The 27,004-nt window shown below is 41.0% G+C and overlaps 1 protein-coding gene across 3 annotated transcripts in view; it reads left to right on the top strand.

Moving 5' to 3' along the window:
- Positions 1–27,004, top strand: part of LAMA4 (laminin subunit alpha 4) — a 193,888-nt gene that overhangs the window by 106,717 nt on the left and 60,167 nt on the right. For all 3 annotated transcript variants that reach the window (XM_036893544.2, XM_036893545.2, XM_036893547.2), the window contains 2 exons: positions 1,805–1,921; positions 26,622–26,770. In XM_036893544.2, coding sequence (XP_036749439.2) covers positions 1,805–1,921; positions 26,622–26,770 — 266 coding nt within the window. The remainder of the gene's footprint in view (positions 1–1,804; positions 1,922–26,621; positions 26,771–27,004) is intronic.

Here is a 27,004-nt window from a genome sequence, read left to right on the forward strand (position 1 = left end):
ATTTCAATTCATCCTCCCCTCCTGAGTGGTCTATCTTAAATCACACTTCTGACAGTTCTTGCTGTTATTAAAACCCTTCAATTTCTCCTTATGCCCTGTAGCAGGGCCTTTGACACTACAGCTGGGGAGCCATTTAGTGAATCATAAAATAAGTTTTGAGGGCTGTAATCAGCATTTTAAAGAAAAAAAAAGAAATGAAATAGGATAGAAAATATCAAAGTGCATCACCTATAGTAAGTTATGGTTTCATTACATTTCTGCTTTAGTTATATATGTGTGCTGGGTGGCAACATAAAATATTTTTTTTTTTACTGTGCTTCATGGATAAAAGCATTTGAAAGACACTGTCCTATAGGATAGTCTCCACTCCTTGATGTGGCATGTGGGACCCTCTCTGATCGGCCAGTCTCCTTGGCCTCAAGTTGGGCTGGTTCCCTTCAGGAATTTTACTCATTTCTATGTAATGATTCAATATGTATATGATAAGTGGGGAAACTCTTTAACTTGAAGCATATGATTTTCCAACTACTGTGAATGAACATATCATTTAGTACTCTTAGCACCCTGCTTTGAAGTCTGGCTATGACTTCAGGGTGTGAGCTATGTTCCTTAAGGTGACCAAATACAAAAGCTTTCAGAAAGGGTCATATTTCAGGCTTGGTAAAAGGAAAACTGTTCTGCAAGAGATAAATAATACCAACTATTTTTAACCTCCCTTCCTTATATAATTTACTGTACATACTTTAAAATATTGCTTTTGTGTGTAGCTGTATAACTCTCTCTCCTTGTGAAGATAAGAATAATTAACCCCAGGAAGTCACACTGTATTAAGCTTGATAGATTCTAAAGGAAAAGTGATTTATTTTAATGTTTTTATATTAAGAATATGTTCAAATGGGATTCTTTCCTGGCCCTCAGTCTGTGTCTCCCCAGAGTGCTGTATTTGGAGAAGATGGGTTATCTTCCTTTCCACCAAATTAAGGAAGACTACAGGGAGCAAAAAGGCATTAAGATGAACTTAGAAAGCTTAAATTACTGTTTCTGAAATAACTTCAATTCAGTTTTTACTCAGACTATAAAATGAATCTATTAATTTTCCCCCTTAAAGTTGCATTCTGTTTTGCTTTCAGACTTTGAACTCCATAATATTTCTTCAAAATCACAATATGCTTGCCTCTAGAACCCAAAAGTAAAAGTAGAAATTAAAGCATTCATCAAAGAACATATTAGCACTTGGGCAATTTCCTTCCTCAATATTTCTGAGCATAATGACCTTGGAGTGCTAGGAAGCAAGATCACAATTTTATGCTTTGATAATAGGGCCATTTAAAAAATTTAAAAAAACACTGTTTTGTATACACTTTATCCCTGTCTAAATGAGCTATTGTTGAGTTAATACACGATAAATACTTTTTCGAATTAGTTCATTTCCAATTACTGCAAAGATAGAACCTACGTTCAATCCTGTATGCATAGTCCCACTTCCCATTTATGGAGAAAAAAAAGCCAAAGGCCCTCACTGAAGCATTCCGTCTTTTTGAGATGATGACATTCTAGGTATGGGTCACAATGAAATGCTTCTAGGCTCCCAGGGTGCTTACTTTTGTTATCTGTATATTATAAATGAGAAAACAGCAGGGACAGGAATAATTCCCCAAAGACCTGCAGAAATTAGGATGGGGGGCTGGGACATGAACCCAGATTTATCTGAGTGCAAAGACAGCAAGTTGACATTTATCGGTCTCCTGGGTGCTTTCCCTAAAGAGACCTTCACTTCCTCTCCCTCTTTCCTTCCTTCCTGCAGAAACAACAAGAGAGAGTGAGCGAACAGATAGAGGATGTAAACACTTCTCTGAGGACATCTTTGGATTCCCTGACAACACCTCGTCTCACCCTCTCCGAACTGGATGATATAATAAAGGTAAGGACACCCATGACTTGTTCAGGTTTGCATTTATAGCAGGTTTGAACAGCGTCTCAACATCACAAAATGATTGAATCCAATTAAAATCTATCAAGTTAGCTCTCATTATAAAAATAAGATAAGGCAACTGAATTTTTCCATTCCTCTCATTGTACGGTGTCCACTACCCACATACAGCTACTTAAATCTAAATTTAAGTGATTCAAAATAAAATAAAAATTTTAATTCCTCAGTTACATTAGCCAAATTTAAGTACTCAGTAGTATCACACATGGCCACCAGCACTGCGCAGGTAACGTCACAGGAACACCTATTCCAAGGGAAGATCTGGATACTACTCACTGCATTCCCTAGTTGTGTGTTTAATAAAGCTGGCATTCAAAATTAAAAGATCCACATTTTTTAAAGTGGAAATTTTCCAATAAAATGCAATGAACCAAACCATCATAAAATTACTCTTAATAAAATTACATTTTTATTACCTTTGAAAGGATATCATAAAGTCATCTGATCATAATATCATAAAGAATCAGATCACATTATTTCTCCCAATAGTCAATTATTTGACCTCTTCAGCACCAACTGCCTGTCTCCCTTTCAATCCCTTTTCCCATCACTATCCTAGAAGACATGAAAATCCAGATGGATGAGCCTACCAGCTCTCCGATCTCTGGTCCTTTTTTCCTCCTGTCCTATAAGCTTTCCTTCCAGTCCATCTGTGTTATCTCCTATGGCTATACCCAGATCTTGTCATCAAAAAACAGTAACTCCTCCAAAATCCCAGTATCAAGCACCTCCTTCCCTGAGCACCATTTCTTATCTCGCTTACTTGAGAATGCCCACGCAACACTTCTGTGACCACATGGAGATCTCCACCTCATTATACTACTCCTCTCATAAACTTTTTCTTCCTTAAGCAGCTAAAATTATCAGTAGAGTAGGCTCCCCTTATCCACAGTTTCACTTTCCATGGTTTCAACTATCCACAGTCAACCAGAGTCAACTAAAGTTCCAAAGCAGATAACCCTTCTGAGGTATTGTCAGAAGGCCAGCAGTAGCCTAAATGCTACACATCACAACACCTACATCACTCACCTCATCACACAGGCATTTTATCATCTCACATCATCACAAGAAGGGTGAGTGCAGGACAATAAGTTGTTTTGAGAGAGTCTGAGAGGGAGATCAATTCATATAACTTTTATTACAGTACATTGTTATAATTGTTCTATTACATTAATAGTTATATTCCCTTACTATGCCTAATTTGTAAATTAAACTTTATCAAAAGTATGTGTGTATAGGAAAAACATAGTATAAGTAGGGTTCAAAACTATCCAGTTTCACATACCCACTGAGAGTCTTGGAACATATCCCCCACAGATAAGGGGGGTCACTGTGTAATCTCTCTTTGCAAACACCCTTAAGTTCTATGCCACCTCTTCCCCTGCTGTGCTCACCTGAGAGTTCCAGCCCCATACCCCGGCAAGCCCAGTGTCCCCAACATCATGGCCATCCAAGAGAAGCCACCATGCCTGGTGAAGCCACCTCCCCTTTGGCCAGTCTGGCTGGTGAATTGGCTTCACGCTTCACTGAAAAACTAAGAACAAAAGAAGAGAACTTCCCTATCTTTCCCCTCAATTTTGCCAGCCCACCTGCATCTGTGTCCACACTTCTACCTTCCTTCCTGTTATAGTTAATGAAGTGTCTCTTTTTCTGTCAAAATCCAATCCCTCTGCCTGTGCTCTGAATCCCTCCCTCCTCAGGTCGAAAACGGGGTGACAGCTTTCACCCACTAAAGTATGCCCTCTTCTGTTTCGTCTGATTCTTACTCTTTACTGGATCATTACTGCCAACATACAAATGTGCTGTAGTGTCTCCTATCTTTAAAAATTAAACGTAAAAAGCCCTTATTTACATCCCCTCTATTCTCTGTTCCATTACTCTACTAAGCTTCATGACAAATAACCTCAAGAGTCACTTACAGTTGCTGTTTCTACCTCCCTGCCCCCTACTCTCTACTGGATTCATTCCACTCCAAATGGGATTTCTTGACCCTCCACTGAGACCATTGTTGTCCAGGTAACTGGCAAACTCAGCATAGCAAAAGTATGGTTCCTTCTGTCTCCTCAGCCGTCTTATTCTCAACACTGATTCACCTTTCCTCAGAACTTCCATCCTGGCTCCCAGGATGGCCTGCTCACCTGGTTCTCCTCCCACCTCACTGGCCATTGATTCCCAGCCTCCTTTGCTAGTTTCCCCTCTGTACATCCGCTAAATAGTAAATATTTTAGGCTTTACAGTCCACATATAACTGCTCTCACTAGATTCTTTGTTTTTCATTTGTTTTCATTATTTTACAACTCTTTAGAAATGTAAAAAATTAAGGGGCATTATGATTAACACACATAATGTAGCAGGGGGGTGTGGGGAAGGCAGTATAGCACAGAGAAGACAAGTAGTGATTCTATAGAATCTTACTACACTGATGGACAGTGACTGTAATGGGGTTTGTGGTGGGGACTTGATAATGGGGGGAATCTAGTAACCAGAAAGTGGCTCATGTAATCATATATTAATGATACAAAATTTTTAAAATAAGAAATGTAAAAAATATTCTTAAGAAGACTAAAGATGGCAGCATGAGAGGTGAGACAGAGGCTTCCTACTAAAACCACATATAATGTAAAAATATAATTAATACAACTAATCCTGAAACAGCAACAGGAAAGAGGACTGCGCCAGACTGCATACACCTGGAGAAAAGAGCAGACCTCATGGAACAGGGTAACATACCAAAGCTGTGGCCCAGCAGGACCCAAGCCCTTCCCTCACCCCAGCTCACCAGTGGGAGGAAGAGAAACAGAGCAGGGAGGGAGTGGAGGCCTGGGACTATTGAACACCTAACTCCAGAGATCTGCTCTAGGAGAACAAACCTACATTTCATGGTGCTTGCATGATACTCTCGAGACTAGGGGGTTGGAAAGCTAAAACAGGCAGAATTCCTGGAGAGACTGAGATTCCAGCCACTTGTGGAAAGCAGGAATCCATATCCAGCTGCTCTGGAACAAAAGAAAAGCAGGCAGTCTGAGAGACTTCCTAACAAGGTAGCACTTACCAAGAGGGCTGCTAAAGGGGCAAGGATTGCACAGAGCTTACTGCTCAGGAGAAAGGACAGGCAGAAAAAATTTTCTGGTGCACTCTGCCCAGCAGTTTGGGAGCTTTCACGATCTTCAGGTGCTCCAGCTCCAAGGACTACCTCTGTTATATGCAGCCTACTGTGACTTTCTTGCAGCTAGCCCCACCTGGCTCGCAAACAGGCAAACCCTACCCTGGTGTTAGGCCAACCAGAGGGCAGATCTGTATACAGCAACTACAAACACAAAGCATATAGAGGCTTATACCTGTGTGCTGCGCCCACTGATTCAGGCAGTGGAGACAGGCGTAGCAGCCAGGAAGCAGGAAACAGCTCTTTCCTCCCCCAGGCACCAATACCACTCCCCTGCAACCCCTGACATTGCTTCAGGGGCTGAGCAGGTCCAGAGAGTAGAGCTTCTGGGCACTAGAGGGCGCCATATACAAATATGAAATGCCAAAGGAACCTGGTTCAAAGTAAAATTATTACTACAACTCCTGATTAGATTTAAATGACATCATCCTCATGAATCTTCCTGAAAGGAAGTTCAAAATAAAAATCATTAACATGCTCATGGATATAAGGAAAGATATTCAAGAACTCAGGAATGAATTCCAGTTGGACATCCAATCATTGAAGAGCACAATGGAGGGTATGAAAAGCAGGTTGGATATGGTGGAGGACATGATAAATGAAATAGAAACTAGAGAAGAGGAATACAAAGAAGCTGAGGCACAGAGAGAAAAGCAGAATCTCTAATAATGAAAGAATATTGAGAGAAATATGTGACCAATACAAATGGAATAATATTCGCATTATAGGGGTACCAGAAGAAGAAGAGAGAGAAAAAGGGATAGAAAGTGTCCTTGATGAGGTAATTGTTGAAAACTTCCCCGAGCTTGGGAAGGAGATAGTCTCTCACACCATGGAAATGCACAGATTCCCAAAATAAGGAACCCAAGGAAGACAACACCAAGACATACAGTAATTAAAATGACACAGACCAAGGATAAGGACAGACTATTAAAAGCAGCCAGAGAGAAATAAGATCACATACAAAGGAAAGCCCATAAGGCTATTGTCTGACTTCGCAGCAGAAACCTTGCAGGCCAGAAGGGAGTGACATGATGTATTTAATGCAATGAAGCAGAAGGGCCTCAAACCAAGAATACTTTATACTGGCAAGATTATCATTTAAATTTGAAGGAAGGATTAAACAATTTTCAGACAAACAAAAGCTGAGAGAATTTACCTCTCACAAACTATCTCTACAGTGTATTTTGAAGGGACTGCTATAGATGTTCCTAAGGTTTAATAGCTGCCACCAGAGGAAATAAAACCACAGCAAAGAAAGTAGAACAGTTAATTACTAATCAAATGCAAAATTAAATTAACTATCCCCAAAGTCAATCAAGGAATAGACAAAGAGTACAGAGTATAATACCTAATATATAAAGAATGGAGGAGGAAGAAAAAGGAGGAGAAAAAAAAGAACCTTTAGTTTGTGTTTGTAATAGCATATTAAGTGAGTTGTTAGACTCTTAGATACTAAGGAAGTTAGCCTTGAATCTTTGGTAACCACAAATCTAAAGTCTGAGATGGCAATAAGTACATACCTATTGATAATCACCCTAAACATAAGCAGACTGAATACGCCAATAAAAACACATAGAGTCACTGAACGGAAAAAAAAAAAAACAAGACCCATCTATATGCTGCCGACAAGAGACTCACTTTAAACCCAAAGACATACACAGACTAAAAGTGAAGGAATGGAAAAATATATTTCATGCAACAAATAGAGAGAAAAAATCAGGAGTTGCAATACTTGTCTCAGACAAAAAAGACTTCAAAACAAAGAAAGTCACAAGAGACAAATAATGATATTACATAATGATAAAAGGGCCAATCTAACAAGAAGATATAACCGTTATAAATATCAATGCTCCCAACACAGGAGCCCCTACATATGTGAAACTAATACTAACAGAATTAAAAGAGGAAATAGAATGCAATGCACTAATTCTAGGAGACTTCAACCCTCCACTCACTCTGAAGGACAGATCAACCAGACAGAAAATAAGTAAGGAGACAAAGGCACTAAACAACACATTAGAACAGATGGACCTAAGAGACATCTACAGAACTCTATACCCAAAATCAGCAGAATACACATTCTTCTCAAGTGCACATGGAACATTTTCAAGAATAGGTCATATACTAGGCCACAAAAAGAGCCTTGGTAAATTCAAAAAGAATAAAATTGTACCAACCAGTTTCTCAGACCACAAAGGTATGAAACTAGAAATAAATTACACAAAGAAAATGAAAAAGCCCACAAACATATGGAGGCTTCACAACATGCTCCTAAAAATCAATGGATCAATGACCAAATAAAAACAGAGATCAAGCAATATATGGAGACAAATAACAATAATTCAAAATCCACAAAAACTGTGGCACACAGCAAATGCCATGCTAAGAGGAAAGTATATTGCAATACAGGTCTATGTCAGGAAATAAGAACAATCCCATATGAGCAGTCCAAACTTACAATTAACAAAAGTAGAAAAGGAAGAGCAAATGAGGTCCAAAGTCAGTAGAAAGAGGGACATAATAAAGATTAGAGCAGAAATTAATAAAATCAAGAAGAATAAACAATAGAAAGAATCAATGAAAGCAGGAGCTGGTTCTTCGAGAAAATAAAAGAAATAGATAAAGCCCTAGCCAGACTTATCAGGAAAAAAAGAGAGTCTACACACATAAACAGAATCAGAAATGAGAAAGGAAAAATCACTATGGACACCATAGAAATACAAAGAATTATTAGAGAATACTATGAAAAATTATATGCTAAAAACTGGATAATCTAGAAGAAATGGAAACTTTCTAGAAAAACACAACCTTCCAAGGCTGACCCAGAAAGAAAAAAGAAAATCTGAACAGACCCATTACCAGCAAGGAAATTGAACTGGTAATCGAAAACCTACCTAATCACAAAACGCCTAGACCAGATGGCTTCAATGCTGAATTTTATTAAAAAATTAGTGAAGACCTAATACCCATCATCCTTGAAGTTTTCAAAATTGTAGAAGAAGTAGGAATACTTCCAAACTCATTCTATGAGGCCAGCATCACTCTAATACCAAAACCAAGCAAAGACACCACAACAAAAGAAAATTACAGACCAATATCACTGATGAATATAGATACAAAAATACTCAACAAAATATTAACAAACCAAATCCAAAAATACATAAAAGGGATCATTCATCATGATCAAGTAGGATTTATTCCAGGGATGCAAGGATGATACAGCATTCGAAAATCCATCAACATCATCCACCACATCAACAAAAAGAAGGACAGAAACCACATGATTATTTCCAAAATGCAGAAAAAGCATTTGACGAAATTCAACATCCATTCATAATAAAAAAAACTCTCAACAAAATGGGTATAGAGGGTAAGTATATCAACATTATGAAGGCCATATATGACAAACAGAGCCAACAAAATTTTTAACAGCAAGAAGCTGAAAGCTTTTCCTTTAAGATTGAGAACAAGACAAGGATACCCACTCTCCCCACTGTTATTCAACATAGTACTGGAAGTCCTAGCCATGGCCATCAGACAACACAAAGAAATAAAAGACATCCAGATTGGCAAGGAAGAAGATAAACTGTCCCTGTTTGCAGATGACATGATATTGTACACAAAAAACCCTAAAGAATCCACTCCAAAACTCCTAGATCTAATATCTGAATTCAGCAAAGTTGCAGGATACAAAATTAATACACAGAAACATGTGGCATTCCTATACACTAACAATGAAATAGCAGAGGGAGAAATCAGAAAAACAATTCCATTCACAACTGCATCAAAAATAATAAAATACCTAGGAAAAACCTAACCAAGGAAGTAAAAGTCCTATACTCTGAAAACTACAAGATATTCATGAGAGAAATTAAAGAAGATACCAGTAAATGGAAACACATCTGTGCTCATGGATAGGAAGAATTAATATTGTCAAAATGGCCATCCTGCCTAAAACAATCTACAAATTCAATGCAATTCCTATCAAAACACCAACAGCATTCTTCAACGAACTAGAGAAAATCGTCCTAAAGTTCATATGGAACCACAAAAGAACTCGAATAGACAAAGCAATCCTGAAAAGGAAGAATAAAGCAGTGGGAATTATGCTCCCCAATTTCAAGCTCTACTACAAAGCCACAGTAATCAAGACAATTTGGTTCTGGCACAAGAACAGACCCATAGACCAATGGAACAGACTAGAGAGCCCTGATATAAACCCAACCATATATGGTCAATTAATATATGATAAAGGAGCCATGGACATACAGTGGGGAAATGAGAGCCTCTTCAACAGCAAGTGTTGGCAAAACTGGACAGCTACATGCAAGAGAATGAAACTGGATTATTGTTTAATCCCATACACATAAGTAAACTCAAAATGGATTAAAGACTTGAATGTAAGTCATGAAACCATAAAACTCTTAGAAGACAACATAGGCAAACATCTCCTGAAGATAAGCATGAGCAACTTCTTCCTGAACCCATCTCCTAGAGCAAAAATAGACTCATGGGACTACATCAAACCGAAAAGTTTCTGTATGGCAAAGGAGACCATCAACAGAGCATAAAGGCATCCTACAGTGTTGGAGAATATATATGTAAATGACATATCTGACAAGGGGTTAACATCCATAATATATAAAGAACTTACATGGCTCAACACCCAAAAAGCAAATAACCAGATTAACAAATGGGCACAGTATATGAAGAGACAGTTCTCCAAAGAAGAAATTCAGATGGCCAACAGACAGATGAAAAAATGCTCCATATCACTAATCATCAGGGAAATGCAAATTAAAACCACAATGAGAAATCACCTCACACCAGTAAGGATGGCCAGCATCAAAAACACAAAGAACAACAAATGCTGGCAAGGATGCAGAGAAAGGGGAACCCTCCTACACTGCTGGTGGGAATGTAAGCTAGTTCAACCATTGTGGAAAGCAGTATGGAAGTTCCTCAAACAACTAAAAATAGAAATACCATTTGACCTGGGAATTTCACTCCATGAAATTTACCCAAAGAATACAACTTCTCAGATTCAAAAAGACATATGCACCCCTATGTTTATCGCAGCACTTTTTACAATAGCCAAGATATGGAAACAACCTAAGTGTCCATCAGTAGATGAATGGATAAAAAAGATGTGGTACATATGCACAATGGAATACTATTCAGCCATAAGAAAGAAACAAATCTTACCATTTGCAGCAACATGGATGAAGCTGGAGGACATTGTGCTCAGTGAAATAAGCCAGACAATGAAAGACAAGTGCCAAATGATTTCCCCCATTCGTGGAGTATAACAATGAAGCAAAACTGAAGGAACAAAATAGCAGCAGACTCAGAGACTCCAAGAAGGAACTAGTGGTTACCAAAGGGGAGGGGTATGGGAGGTCATGTGGGGAGGGAGGGAGAAGGGGATTGAGGGGTATTATGTTTAATACACATGGTGTGGGGGATCACGGGGAAAACAGTGTAGCACAGAGAAGGCAAATCGTGACCCTGCAGCATCTTACTACACTGATTAGACAGTGCCTACATTGGGGAATGGGTGGGGACTTGGTAATATGGGTAATTGTAGTAACCACATTGTTTTTTCATGTGAAATCTTCATAAGAGTGTATATCAATAATACCTTAATGAAAAAATTTAAAAAATATTCTTAGCTGGGAACTATATAAAACCAGACTTCAAGTCATACTTGGCATTGCACTGTGTTGATGCTGATAAAAAATGATTCACTTCTCAGTCCTAGGCTTTCTTACCTACTTTTACTCCCTTGCTAGTTGATCCCATTGAATCCATGGCTTAAAAGAACAATTATAGTCATAATTTCATAATTTATACCTCCAACTCCAATACTTCCACCAAGTTCCAATCTCTTGTATTCAAATGCTTACTTGATGTATTCAAGTAAGAACTCAGTGTGGCATATAGCAACTCATAATTTCACCTACTCCTTAGATGTGTAAAAGGCATATCGAACTTAATATTTTGCATAAAACTTGTGCTTTCCCAAGCCTCCCTGTCCTGCCAATGGGTTTCAGCCCCAGGCAAGTTCACCATGATTTCAGTGTGACCAAAGGAATCGACAGCAAAACGTTCTTGGGAAGAAAGGGTTTATTACCCGGCTTGTTCTCTGGTGGTAGGTCGAGCACTAGCAACTCTCCTCTGCCCACAGTACTGGTCCGAGCTTTCTATATAGCACAACAATAGCTTATTGCCCACAGGTGTGGAAGCGGCAGCCCAGCAACAGGCCAGTTACATCATCAGGTGGTTTAAGTTCAGTGAGGATCCTGGCTGTAGGAACCCCAACTTCCCCACACTCCACCCCTCCAGGATTCTTGCCTTACAGTCTACATGCTTTCAATCTTCCACAATGGTCCCTGTGTGAGAAAGCTGGAGCACTGTAACCAGATTCCACAATAGCAACAGAGGATAACAACAACTTAGAGATAATAACAAAAATTAAGGTACAGCAAGATTTTGATACAAAAATTATAATAATCCTCAAGCCAGAGGAGGTTCCTAATAACAAAAATTATAATAATCCTCAAGCCAGAGGAAGTTCCCAATCCACAAAGACTTTAGGGGCGATAAGACACATGTTTTAATGCCACCAACATAGGCAAATCTTGTCCATCAGGTAGGATGCATGCAAGAGAGTGGTCCTGTGATAGGACTGTAGCAGGAAGGGAGGTCCTGCTACAGCCAGCCATTGTTGGTCCATGTTTCAAAAGGTCCAAGGCCACGTCCACTCAATGGAGTCTCTGGGGTTCAGTGCAGTTGGTGCTGGCAGCAAGATGTTATTCTGGTGACCAAACCTCGGCTTCAGTGATTCTTCCTTGGTTTGCACTTGCAGTTGTATGGGGCAGGCAGCCATATGTGTTAACATGTCTATGGGGCTCAAAGCTCCCTTTCGGGGTCTCTCATTCAAACACCATAGTACAGTCCATAAGTGGACTGACCATCTCTGCAGACTATTGGTATCTGACTTTAGTCCAGATTTTAATAAGCCTTTGTGCCTCTCTATCATGCCTGCTACAGTAGGACTGTATGGTACATGAAACTTCCACTTGATTCCCAGCTGTCATACCCATTCTTGCAGTGTATGTCCAGTAAAATGGGTGCCCTGATCACTTTCAATCACCTGTGGTAGGCCATAGGCAGCAAAGAGATGCTCCAGGCCTCTTTTGGTCACCTGCTGGTCTGCACAATGGGTAGGAAAAGCAACCAGAAGTCCAGTAGCTGTGTCCACACAAGTCATCGCATACCAATATCCTTCTGATACAGGTAGAGGCCCAATATGGTCTATCTGCCACCTGACGAGGGGTATAGGACTCTTAGCTATTGTTCCATGTCACTGTGGAACTCGGTGTAAGCCTCTTTTGGAGCACATGACACACTCCTGTCAGGCTCTACTAACTTGTTCAAAGGTCAAAGGCAATCCCCTCCAATGGGCTACAGCCCACATTGTCTTTTGCCCGGCATGCAAAAAACGCTGATGTAGCTACTGGGCTACATCAGACGCAGGCTTTCCTTCTAACCAACATATCTGGGCCAATTTATCTGCCTCATCATTTTCTGGGGATGCTAGTGGCAAATGACCTGTCACATGGTATACTGTAATTATTTTGGTCTGACCACAGGCCCATAAGTCTTGCCATAATTCTTGTCCCCAAAGGGGTCGGTGACCAACCAGCCAGTTGGCATGGTACCAGGTTGGTAGCCACAGGGTCAAGCCCCAATAGACAGCCCAGCTGCCAGTGCAGACACTATAGGGGAGGGCTCCTGGCTGATCACAAGCCACACAGCCCACAACTCTGCCCATTGTCTGCTCTTCCCTTCACCATCTTCCATCCATATTATCTCAGTCTTAGGATGGAAAGCTATGACCCTGCATTTTGGGGGCTGCCCACGGCTGGAGCCATCTGTGTACCATGCATCTTTGGGAAGAGGGGTTCTTCCCTCCTGATAGGGACTCTCTGCTACTAATGGTTCAAAAGCAAGTTCTTCCTGCTTTTCACTAGTATATGTCAACAGCCCCAATAAGCACTGGAGTTCTTCACTCAAGTGGCTAGTAGAGAGGGCACTATGCTGCTGTAGGTAAGCAACCCTCTTGGCCAATGTGGGAGTTTGTGCCACACCACTCCCTGGCTTTTGTGTCCAGTCTTGTACCCACCCCAAGATGGGATAGGTGGTTATTACCTTTATTGGGGCCATTCCAGTGATGGGTTCTGTAGACAGCAAGGCATGATACATGGCAGCCTGTTTTTCTATCAAAGTGTATCGTACCTTTGCCCCCTTCCAGAGTTCTGACCAGAATCCAACAGGTTGGCAAGTTCATTCAAGCCACTGCCAGAGACCCCAGCCATAACCATCTTCAGTGACATAACATCCAGCTGACAGGGCCTTGATGGGTCTGTCACACTCAAGGCCTGTATGGCCTTGACTTCCCATTTTGCTGTAGTAAAGGTAGATGCACATGTCTCATCCCAGTCCCACCTGACGTCCTTTCGTACCAACCTGTATAAGAGCTTCAGAATTTGCACCGAGTGTGGTATAAACACTCTCCAGTAGCCTAGAATACCCAGAAATTCCTGTAGCAATGTTACAGTTGAAGGGGTAGGAAAGGCCTGGACTTTGTCTATAACTGCTTCTGGTATAACTTTGGTCTTACAAGACCAGACGACCTGTAAGAATTTAACAGACAAACCAGGTCCCTGAACCCTGGTGCTGTTTACAGCCCATCCTTTCTCTTGTAAATGTTGCAGCAGCCTAGGTGCTGTACCTTCTAGATCTGAAAGGGAATCGGATATGAGCATGACATCATCAATGTAATGGTACAGCCACACCGTTGGCAGTTTCTGCCATGTAGCCAAGTCCTGCGCTACAAGTCCCTGACAGATGGTGGGCCTGTGGAAGAAGCCCTGTGGGAGGACGGTGAAAGTCCATTGCCATCCCTCCCACATGAAGGCAAACTTTTCCTGACTTTCCTGCCCAATTTCAATAGAAAAGAAGGTATTAGCAAGATCTACCACATAATGGTATGTTCCTAGTTCATGGCTGAGGGTATCCATCAAGCCTGCAATAAAGGGGACAGCAGCACGCATAGGGGGTATGACTTTATTCAGTTCTCTATAATCCACAGTCATATGCCAGGAGCTATCCAGCTTTTTTACAGGCCACACTGGGGAATTGAAAGGACTATGGGTGGGCTTTATAATACCCACCTTTCATAGCTCCTGGAGAGTTTCTGCAATCTCTTTATACCCTCCAGGCAGTTTGTATTGTTTGGTATTAGTCACCCACTGAGGCACAGGCAAAAGCTATGGGTGGGTGCCTAGCATGTCCCCTCATAACTGCCTTCACCACACATACTCTCAGTCTGAACTCACCTGCAGTGGTCTGCAGCCATAGACCCTGCAGGATATCAATGCCCAAAATAAACTCAGGAATAGGAGATACATACACAGTATACTCTTTTGGGGGTAGATGCCCTATTCCCAAAGGGATTTGGGATTTTTTCACCCTGATAGCCTTCCCCCTGTATCCATCTGTGATAGTGGGGATCCCAGGGAACCACTCAGGGTTACCATGAATCAGTGAACATACAGCCCCTGTGTCCACCAGAGCCAGGACACGTTGTATGTTCACTTGGGACCAATGGATAGCTATCTCAACATGTAGCATTAGGTCCCTCACTGGTCCCTCAGGGTAGATACCTTGACCTTTCCACTCATTCAAATTGTGCTCCCCAATTACCTTCCTGTGTGGGCTCAGGTAAGGTTGGCTCGTTCTCCAGCAGGAAGTCTTGTAAACACACAGGCCAGATTCGTGGCTTTGTCTCTGAACTCTGCCTCTTTGGTCTTAATGGCTGGAAATGCTTCTCTGGTTTCAGCTGTTGCCATAGCTTTAGTAAGATCCTATTTGACTTCTGATCTAATTTTCTTCCATCTGCCCCTGCTCATATTAAATCAACCCACATCTGGGTCCTTGTAACCTTCATGGGGCCCTGTAAATTCTTCTTGTAACAGATGGTATTTCTTTCTGATTCTTATTGCTTCAGCCTCTCCTAAGTCTGCTACTGTATGTGTCACCTCACTTATGGGATGCCCTAAGTGAGGGGAAAGAATGGCCACTAGAGACCCCAAGAGGGATGTAGGAGCCATTTGAAGTACAGTGTTTCTCATCCCAGTAGTGAAAATCTCTTCATATGGGTTATAATTCTCTGGACTATAGATGGCATTTCTTATGCCTAGCTCTCATAACACCTATTGGAGCTCAGCATATGTCTGCCATCTAACAGGATAGGATGGCAGATCACCCAGATTGGGCCACACAGCACGAAGTGCAGCCATAAGCCAATCGAGGAGGTAGTGACTCCCTGGGGTCTGATGTGCATTTTGCAATCACTGCCTCAAGGCAGGCTTCACTGTCAGGGAAGACAGCTTTCCCATCTCTGATCCCGACAGAACAATTCCATCCCTCCTAAGTCCCACAGATGCAGGAACCAAGCTGATATTGACTTCTAGGGCTTGTGCCTAAACCGGAGCCCAAATCCACCAGCTCAGCCTGAGTATAGGGGTGGTCCATAGAGTGCTCCACGACCTGGGGAGGTGGCTGCTCCTCTCCTTGGGGAACTTTCAGCTGCTGGCTTTTTATTTTCTTTACAACCCCTGGGCGTGCTTTCAATACAGGAGGAGCCAGTGCCTCTGGCACCAACCTTTCATCCTTCTCTAGCTCCTTCATTTCTGAGGCTGATGGCACCTTTCTCTCCCCTCCCCCGAGTGCCTCCTCTGCTACAATATTTACCTTTTTTACTGTGCCTCGCAGCAATGCTACCTCGGTCTTCAGAAGGTCTCTTACCTTCAGTTCAATGCTTTGCAGCTGATGTTCTTGTGCCACCTCTGCCTGTGCTTCCCTCAGGAGTTCTTCCTTTCCTTGATGGCCTCTTCCTCCTTCAGAACACCTGGCAGTGCTGCTGTCTCATCTCCAATGGCACCTTGCTGCCAGCACTCTCGTGCTGCATCCTCCCACATCAAGGCCATCTCCTTCCTCAGGGAATCCACAGAGGTTTGCAGCTGGCGTTCTCATGCCACCTCCTCCCACATCAACACCATTTCCCTCCTCAGGGCATCCACAGAAGTCTGCAGCTCGCATTCTCATGCCACCTCTTGCAACAATTCCACTTCCCTCCACAGGGAATCTACCGAAGTTTTCAGCTCGTGTTCTCACACTGCCATTTCTTCGGTCTCCTCTTTAAGCCTTTTTAAGACTGTGAGAAGCAGCCAACCCACAGTCCCCGCTGCCTCCCGGGCACTCTGCTTCTCAAAGGATCTGCTTACTATACCAAGGGCTACCCCTACTGCTTCAGGTGTCACCTCCACTTGCTTCCTGTCCTGGGGTGGGACCTAGTTCTCTAGGAAGCAAGCCACCTCAGACCACATACCCATTGGGGGATGATCCACTGTCTCCCCATTCACAGGGGCAGCCCACTGAAGTACCCCTCCCATAAGGGAAGCTTGTCTTTTCCCTTGTTCAACAGTGAACCCTGCCGACTTTCACCAATTGTCTTGCCACCAATGGGTTTCAGCCCTAGACATGTTCTCTATGGATTCAGTGTGACCAAAGAAATTGACAGCAAAACGTTCCTGGGAAGAAAGGGTTTATTACCTGGCTTGTTCTCCAGCAGTAGGTAGAGACTAGTGTCTGCCTCCACCCAGAGCACTGGGCCGAGCTCTCTACATAGCGGAACAATAGCTTATTGCCCACAGATGTGGAAGTGGCAGCGCAGCAACAGGCCAGTTACATCATCAGGTGGTTTAAGTTCATTGAGGATCCTGGCCATAGGAACCCCAACTTCTCCACACTCCCCCACCTCAGCAATTGGCACAACCCAATTTCTCAAATAAAAACTCTGAAGTCATTGCTGATTTCCCCCTTTGTCCTCACTCTCATTTCAATCAGACATACTGACCCTATTTCCAAGATGAGCCCTGATGTCTGACCACTGTCCTCATCACTGCTGCTGCTCTGTAGTCCATATCATCTTGTCCCCAGTGTGGACAGCCACAGGAGCCTCCTAAGTTATTCAGTTCCTCCACTTTTGCCCCTTAAGACTGATTCTATACACAGTAGCAGAATAATCCCTTAAAAATAAAATCGGGGGGGGGGGGTAGAACCATGATGGCAGCCTGAGTAGAGCAGCGGAAATCTCCTCCTAAAACCATATATATTTTTGAAAATACAACATATACAACCATTCCTAAAAGAGAGACCAGAAGACACAGGACAACAGCCAGACTACATGCACACCTGCGAGAACCCAGCACCTCGTGAAGGGGGTAAAACCCAAGCCGCAGCCCTGTGGAACCTGAGTACCCCTCACCCCAGCTCCTGGTGGGAGGATAGAAGTCAGAGGGAGGAGGGACAGGGAGCCCAGGACTGCTAAACACCCAGCCCTAGCCATCCACACCAGAGTGCAGACACATAGTGCATGGTGTGCTGGATACTAGGGAAACGGGACAATAAGACATGTGAGTGGGTCCCCACAGCCAGTACCCCTGGGACAAAGAAAAATGAGTGCTTTCTGAAAGTCCTAAAGGGACAGGGACCCCACCGCTGGACAGAAGCATCCCAGGACACTTAGCCGAGCAGCTGGGAATCCCAGGGAACACCAGGTGCCCTAAACCCCTGGGCAGCAGTGCAACTTGGAGGCCTCTCAGGCAATAAACAGCCTCCTACCTGTTTCCCCTCTGACATGGCTCCGCCATATTGGAGCAGCAGACTGAGGCTAACCATGCTCACAGCAACCATGGAGCTAAACTCCACAGCGGCCGGGAAAGAATCAGAAGCCCTGTCTACACACAGCTGCCCAACACAAGCCACTAGAGGTCGCTGTTCTCCCAGGAGAGGAAGACCACAAGCCAGCAAGAAGGGATGTTCTCCCAGCCGACACACGTGCCAGCCCTGCACATGAAAAGGCAGAAGAATTTGATACAGACCAAAATCACAGAGTCAACCCCTGAGGAGACAGACCTAACCAATCTTCCTGAAAAAGAATTCAAAATAAAGGTGATAACCATGCTGATGGAGCTGCAGAGAAATATGCAAGAGCTAAGGGATGACATCCGGAGGGAAATTACAGAAATGAAACATCTCTGGAAGGATTTATAAGCAGAATGGATAAGAAGCAAGAGGCCATTGATAGACTAGAAGCCAGAGAACAGGAATGCATATAAGCTGACACAGAAAGAGAGAGATAAGAGGATCTCAAGGAATGAAACAATATTAAGAGAACTGTGTGACCAATCCAAAAGGAACAATATCTGCATTATAGGGGTACCAGAAGAAGAAAAGAGAGAAAAAGGGATAGAAAGTGTCTTTGAAGAAATAAAGTCTGAAAACTTCCACAAACTGAGGGAGGAAATATTTGATCGGACCACAGAAGTACACAGAACTCCCAACAGAAAGGACCCAATGAGGACAACAACAAGACACATAATAATTGAAATGGCAAAGATCAAGGACAAGGAAAGAGTTTTAAAGGCAGCTAGAGAAAGGAAAAAGCTCAACTACAAAGGAAAACCCATCAGGCTATCGTCATACTTCTCAACAGAAACCTTACAGGCCAGAAGAGAATGACATGATATATTTAATGCAATGAAACAGAAGGGCCTTAAACCAAGAATACTGTATCCAGCACGATTATCATTTAAATATGAAGGAGGGATTAAACAATTCCCAGACAAGCAAAAGTTGAGGGAATTTGCCTCCCACAAACCACCTTTACAGGGTATTTTTGAGGGACTGCTCTAGATGGGAGCACTCCTAAGGCTAAATAGATGTCACCAGAGAAAATTAAATCACAACAAAGAAAGCAGACCAAACAAATACTAACTAAAGGCAAAAAATAAAACCAACTACACACAAAAGAGCAGTTAAGGAAACACAAAAGAGCACAGAATAAAACAACCAACATATAAAGAATGGAGGAGGAGCACTAAGAACGGAGAGAAATAAAGAATCACCAGACACTGTTTATAAAAGCTCAATAAGCGAGTTAAGTTAGACAGAAAGATACTAAAGAAGCTAACCTTGCACCTTTGGTAACCACGAATCTAAAGCCTGAAATGGCAATAAGTACATATCTTTCAATAATCACCCTAAATGTAAATGGACTGAATACACCAATCAAAAGACACAGAGTAATAGAATGGATAAAAAAGCAAGACCCATCTAGATGCTGCTTACAGGAAACTCACCTCAAGCCCAAAGACATGCACAGACTAAAAGTCAAGGGATGAAAAATGATACTTCATGCAAACAACAAGGAGAAAAAAGCAGGTGTTGCAGTACTAGTATCAGACAAAATAGACGTTAAAACAAAGAAACTAACAAGAGATAAAGAAGGACATTACATAATGATAAAGGGCTTAGTCCAACAAGAGGATATAACCATTCTAAATATATATGCACCCAACACAGGAGCACCAGCATATGTGAAACAAATACTAACAGAACTAAAAGAGGAAATAGAATGCAATGCATTCATTTTAGGAGACTTCAACACACCACTCACTCCAAAGGATAGATCCACCAGACAGAAAATAAGTAAGGACACAGAGGCACTGAAAAACACACTGGAATAGATGGACCTAATAGACATTTACAGAACTCTACATCCAAAAGCAACAGGAAACACATTCTTCTCAAGTGTACATGGAACATTCTCCAAAATAGACCACATACTAGGTCACAAAAAGAGCCTCAGTTAATTCAAAAAGATTGACATCCTATCAACCAACTTTTTAGACCACAAAGGTATAAAACTAGAAATAAATTGTACAAAGAAAACAAAAAGGCTCACAAACACATGGAGTCTTAACAACATGCTCCTAAATAATCAATAGATCAATGACCAAATTAAAATAGAGATCAAGCAATATATGGAAAGAAATAACAACAACACAAAGTCCCAACTTCTGTGGGATGCAGTGAAAGCAGTTCTAAGAGGAAAGTATATAGCAATCCAGGCATATTTAAAGAAGGAAGGACAATCCCAAATGAATACTCTAATGTCACAATTATCGAAATTGGAAATAGAAGAACAAATGAGGCCTAAGGTCAGCAGAAGAGGGACATAATAAAGATCACAGAAGAAATAAACAAAATAAAGAAGAATAAAGCAATAGAAAAAATCAATGAAACCAAGAGCTGGTCATTGAGAAAATAAACAAAATAGGTAAACCTCTAGCCAAACTTATTAAGAGAAAAATAAAATCAGCACACATCAACAGAAGCAGAAACAAGAATGGAAAAATCACGACAGACTCCATAGAAATACAAAGAATTATTAGAAACTACTATGAAAACGTATATGCTAACAAGCTGGAAAACCTAGAAGAAATGGAAAATTTCCTAGAAAAATACGATCTTTCAAGACTGACCAAGGAAGAAACACAAAATTTCAACAAACAAACTATGAGCAAATAAATTGAAGTGGTAATCTAAAATCTACCCAAGAACAAAACCCCCAGGCTAGACGAATTTACCTCAGAATTTTATCAGACACACAGAGAAGACAAAATACCCATTCTCCTTAAAGTTTTCCCAAAAATAGAAGACGAGGGAATACTCCCAAACTCATTCTATGAAGTCAACATGACCCTATTGCCAAAACCAGGCAAAGACCCCACCAAGCAAGAAAATTACAGACCAATATCCCTGATGAACGTAGATGCAAAAATACTCAACAAAATATTAGCAAACCGAATTCAAAAATATATCAAAAGGATCATACACCATGACCAAGTGGGATTCATCCCAGGGATGCAAGGGTGGTACAACATTCGAAAATACATCGACATCATCAACCACATCAACAAAAAGAAGGATAAAAACCACATGATCATCTCCATAGATGCTGAAGAAGCATTTGACAAAATTCAATATCCATTCATGATAAAAACTTTCAGCAAAATGGGTATAGAGGGCAAGTACCTCAACATAATAAAGGCCATATATGATAAACCCACAACTAACATCATACTGAACAACGAGAAGCTGAAAGCTTTTCCTCTGAGATCAGGAATAAGACAGGAATGCCCATTCTCCCCACTGTTATTTAACATAGTACTGGAGGTCCTAGCCACAGCAATTAGACAAAACAAAGAAATACAAGGAATCCAGATTGGTAAAGAAGAAGTCAAACTGTCACTATTTGCAAATGACATGATATTGTACATAAAAAACCCTAAAGACTCCACTCCAAAACTACTAGAACTGATATCGGAATACAGCAAAGTTGCAGGATACAAAATTAACACACAGAAATCTGTGGCTTTCCTATACACTAACAATGAACCAATAGAAAGAGAAATAAGGGAAACAATTTCATTCACAATTGCATCAAAAAGAATAAAAAACCTAGGTATAAACCTAACCACGGAAGTGAAAGACCTATATGCTGAAAACTATAAGACACTCTTAAGAGAAATTAAAGAGAACACTAACAAATGGAAACTCATCCCATGCTCTAGGCTAGGAAGAAATAATATTGTCAAAATGGCCATCCTGCCCAAAACAATATACAGATTTGATGCAATCCCTATCAAATTACCAACAACATTCTTCAATGAACTGGAACAAACAGTTCAAAAATTCATATGGAAACACCAAAGACTCCGAATAGCCAAGCAATCCTGAGAAGGAAGAATAAAGTTGGGGGGATCTCACTCCCCAACTTCAAGCTCTACTACAAAGTCACAGTAATCAAGACAATTTGGTACTGGCACAAAAACAGAACCACAGACCAGTGGAACAGAATAGAGACTCCAGACATTAACCCAAACATATATGGTCAATTAATATATGATAAAGGAGCCATGGACATACAATGGGGAAATGACAGTCTCTTCAGCAGATGGTGCTGGTAAAACTGGACAGCTACATGTAAGAGAATGAAACTGGATCACTGTCTAACCCCATACACAAAAGTAAATTCGAAATGGATCAAAGACCTGAATGTAAGTCATGAAACCATAAAACTCTTATAGAAATACATAGGCAAAAATCTGTTGGACATAAACATGAGTGACTTCTTCAAGAACATATCTCCCTGGGCAAGGAAAACAAAAGCAAAAATGAACAAGTGGGACTGCATCAAGCTGAAAAGCTTCTGTGCAGCTAAGGACACCATCAATAGAACTAAAAGGCTTCCAACAGTATGGGAGAATATATTCATAAATGACAGATCCAATAAAGGGTTGACATCCAAAATATATAACATGCTCACACACTTCAACCAACAAAAAGCAAATAATCCAATTAAAAAATGGGCAGAGGAGCTGAGCAGACAGTTCTCCAAAGAAGAAATTCAGATGGCCAACACACACATGAAAAGATGCTTCACATTGCTAGTTATCAGAGAAATGCAAATTAAAACCACAATGAGATATCACCTCACACCAGTAAGGATGGCTACCATCCAAAATACAAACAACAACCAATGTTGGCGAGGTTGTGGAGAAAGGGGAACCCTCCTACACTGCTGGTGGGAATGTAAATTAGTTCAAACATTGTGGAAAGCAGTATGGAGGTTCCTCAAAATGCTCAAAATAGACATACCATTTGACCCAGGAATTCCACTTCTAGGAATTTACCCGAAGAATGCAGCAGCCCAGTTTGAAAAAGACAGATGCACCCCTATGTTTATCGCAGCACTATTTACAATAGCCAAGAAATGGAAGCAACCTAAGTGTCCATCAGTAGATGAATGGATGAAGATGTGGTACATATACACAATGGCATATTGTTCAGCCATAAGAAGAAAACAAATCCTACCATTTGCAACAACATGGATGGAGCTAGAGGGTATTACGCTCAGTGAAATAAACCAGGTGGAGAAAGACAAGTACCAAATGATTTCACTCATATGTGGAGTATAAGAACAAAGAAAAACTGAAGGAACAGAACAGCAGCAGAGTCAGAGAACCCAAGAATGGACTAACAGTTACCAAAGGCAAAGGGACTGGGGAGAATGGGAGGGAAGGGAGAGATAAGGGTGGGGAAGAAGAAAGGGGGTGTTATGATTAGCATGTTTAATGTGGGGGGTAATGAGGGGGCTGTGCAGCACAGAGAAGACAACTAGTGATTCTACAACATCTTGCTGCACTGATGGACAGTGACTGTAATGGGGTTTGTGGGTGGGACTTGGTGAAGGGGGGACCCTAGTAAACATAATGTTCTTCATGTAATTGTAGATTAATGATAACAAAGAAATATATATATATATATATATATAATCAGATCATATTATTTCTCCCACTTTAAACCTCCAGTGACAAAAGCTTTTTTGCCATAGTCCGTGAAGTCCTAAGCGAACTGGCTCAAACCCACCTCTGATTTCATTTCCCATTCTCTTCCATTCCTCTTTGTTTTTCAAACACACCATCCTTTCTCTTGCCTCCAGACCTTTGCACCTGCTGCCCCCAAAGCATCAAATGGCTGGTGTCCTTGTGAACATTCAATCCAGCTGAGGCTCTTAGACGTCTAAAAGCCTCAGATGTGTAAAAGCCTTAGATGTGTAAAAGTCCTTTCTTCTCTGAGTCATCTAACTCCTCTCCCTGAGACCATTCAATCCAGCTGAGGCTCTTAGAGTAAAATGATTCTCCAACCCATCCCACTGTATTTTATTCAAAATACATTTGACTCCCTGAAATTAGCTTGTTTGCATAGTTGATCACTTGTTTATTATCTGAATCTTCCCACTAGATTGTAAACTCCTTGAGAGCATATATTGTGTTCATAGCTTTGTATTCTATTTCCTAAAAGATTACCTGTCATATAGTAGGGATGCAGATATATTTGTTGAATGAATTATTAAGTAAAGGTAGAATGTCTAAGGTATTTTTTCTGCTTATATAATTAAATGTAATAAAAAATTTTTAAAGAATTTTTCACCATATGACCAACAAAATGGGTAGAAGCTTAATACTCCCTCCATAAAAATAAATTTTATTGGCTAGGAATTGTGCTACATTCTGGGAATACAAAAATAAACCAGAAACACAGTTCCTGCATTTTAAGATTATGTAATCTGGTGCATAGAATAATCATGTAAAATGATTAAAGTGGTGTGACATGTGGATAATAGAAATATGTGGTGACACTAAACTCACCCTGGGGAGGTTAAGGAAGGCTTCATAAGGAAATAATATTTGAGCTGAATTTGAACAGAAGAACAGAATTTTTCCAGCTGCATCAGACAGAAAAGAAAGGAAAGTTATTCCAAACAGAGAAAACATCATGTGAAAAGCCACAGGGCCCAGAAAAAAAATATGGCGCATTAAAATTCAGTTACTCAAGTTTGGATTGTGAGATGTAGTGGGGTGCAGAGTGTGAGAAGAGATTGGTGTGAGAGAGATGGGGCAAGAGATGAAGCCAGTAAATAATTAGATTTGTTCCTGACAATCAATTGGCTGATTTTGAAAAGGAAAATAAGGCAATCACATGTGTTTAGTATAACAATCACCATTCCTGCAGGCTGGTTGAAAATAGATTAGAATACTAAAACATTGGTCTCAGGGAGAGGAGTTAGATGACTCAGAGAAGAAAAGACTGAGTCAGGCTCTGCAGAGCACCAGCCTCTGAGGTCTTCTTCCTGGCCAGGGAGATAGGAGGCTCAGGAGACAACAGGGCCACAGAAGCTAGGGCAAAGAGTTTTAAGGCAAAGACAGTGACCAACACTGTTACAAACCAGAGACAGATTCCATAAATAAAGATGGGAAAGTGTCAAACGGATTTGGCAATGTGTCATCTGACACTGAAGACCTCAGCAGCAACCATTTCTGTGGACTGCACTACATCAATGCAAGACAAGAAGGTGAAGGGGAAGCTAAAGTCAAGGAATAGGTTTTGTTTGTTTATTTGTTTGTTTTTAATGGGAGAAACTTTATTAAAAGACATGCTTATATCTGAGAAGAGCCAGCAGTTAGAAGAACAGAAAACAGGGGAGCATACCTTATACAGAGAAAGAACATTTTTTTTCCTCTTAATATATAAGGAAGATGTACTTACAGATGTAGCTATAAGTGAGTGTATAGGGTTTGGGTTAGGGAGGGCTGGGGATTGGTAGCAAAGAGTTAGGAAAACTCCCATCTGTTGGTGTTGGAGTCTCTGAGAGGACTACCAACAATAGCACACTTTTCAGCACCCAAGTTCTAAGAAAGTTGAAGAGTAATTAAAATAATTAACATGAAGACCAAAAACATCATGTCCATTTCTGATGCAGCTAAACTGAGAACACGACTTTGGGTCTCTTAGAAAGTGGGGTTCCCAGAATTAGGCAACACTGCCCATCCTGACAGGCAGGACTGCAGAATCCATGTGGGGGTTCTGCCCAGGACAACTTTGTTTATGGATGAACATAGGAAAGCAGATTTTTGCTAGCAGCTTGTTCCCAAGAGGCAGAAGGTAAGCTGAGAAGAGCTTGTACAGTTATTCCCCCAAAATTTTCCAATGAATTAATCACCCCCCTCTCAGAAGTAAAGCTAGGAAAGGGGTAGAGAGGTCTGGAGTTTCACTAATTGAGCTCCTTTCATGTGGAGGAAACATCACGGGTGCAGAAAAAGTGTTCCCTGCTGCTAGTTAGTTTATGTCTTCTAAAAAAAAAGAAAAGAAAGTGATCTGTTTAGAAACAGGTGGAAATGAGGAAAGGCAATACTATTGGCTTGAGAATGGTGACAATGTTTAGAGTCTCTGTTTGAGTGACTGGGAGAACAAATTTCTTTTCCACATTGAAGGTCAGCAGAGACTGAAAGTAAGAGGTTTGCAGAAGCACCCATGTGTGTGGTTGTGTGATCTTTAGCCAGGATGATACATCTATGGTTGGACTGAAAACCAAGAGAGATCTGTCACAGAGTGGGTTTCAAGGAGAGAGTAGTCAACTTCATGATATGCAACTGAGAGGTCAGATAAGATGAGAACTCAGTGATACCCATTAGATTTAGTAACTTAAATATCATTAAGTGAATTTCACTTTGATGGGATACTAAGGCAAAAACCAGACTGGAAGAGGTCAAAAGGGTGAGTTAAAAAGTGATAAAATAAATGCATAAACATCTTTTGGGGGGATTTTGTATGAAGGGAATAGAAAATAGGGTGATAACATTAGGGAGATGTGCAGATAGTGGAAAGTTTTTGTTTAGTTTTGTTTTCATATGGGAGATGGTAGAGCATGTCTAAATGCTAGAGAAGCAATCAGCAGAGAAGGAGTTAAAGATGCAGGGAAAGTATGTTAATATATACTTACAGTATTTTAGACTCATGTAGACCCAGCCTGAAATTAACTGAACTTCATAATAAGAAAGAATAGAGTTTATTTTTTGGTGCTCCCTGGGAAAAAGATTTTCAGTTATTCTAAATTCCATTCATTAAAAAAAATATTTTCTTTAGAATGCATCAGGGATTTATGCTGAAATCGATGGAGCCAAAAATGAACTACAAGGAAAACTGTACAACCTAAGTAACCTCAGTCCTGATTTAGTCCAAGAAGCTGTTGACCATGCACAGAACCTTCAACAAGAGGCTAATGAACTGAGCAGGTAATATTCAGATTTTAGAAATGCAAATATATACATAGACTGAATAACTTATTTTTATCCAGTTCCAAATGCCAGAGTTACTGGGATATAACACCAGCAGGTTGCTTTTAGGATTGGGTTTGCTTGTGTCTTGTTTGGTTGGATGGTCAGTCTGAGAGCTAATCATTGTTTATTCCAATTGCTTTGACGAAACAGTTTTTCAGTTTTAAAAAATCTGTCAGATTAGAGACTTAT

Source organism: Manis pentadactyla, chromosome 12 (genome assembly GCF_030020395.1).
Source record: "Manis pentadactyla isolate mManPen7 chromosome 12, mManPen7.hap1, whole genome shotgun sequence".
Classification (NCBI taxonomy): Eukaryota; Metazoa; Chordata; class Mammalia; order Pholidota; family Manidae; genus Manis; species Manis pentadactyla.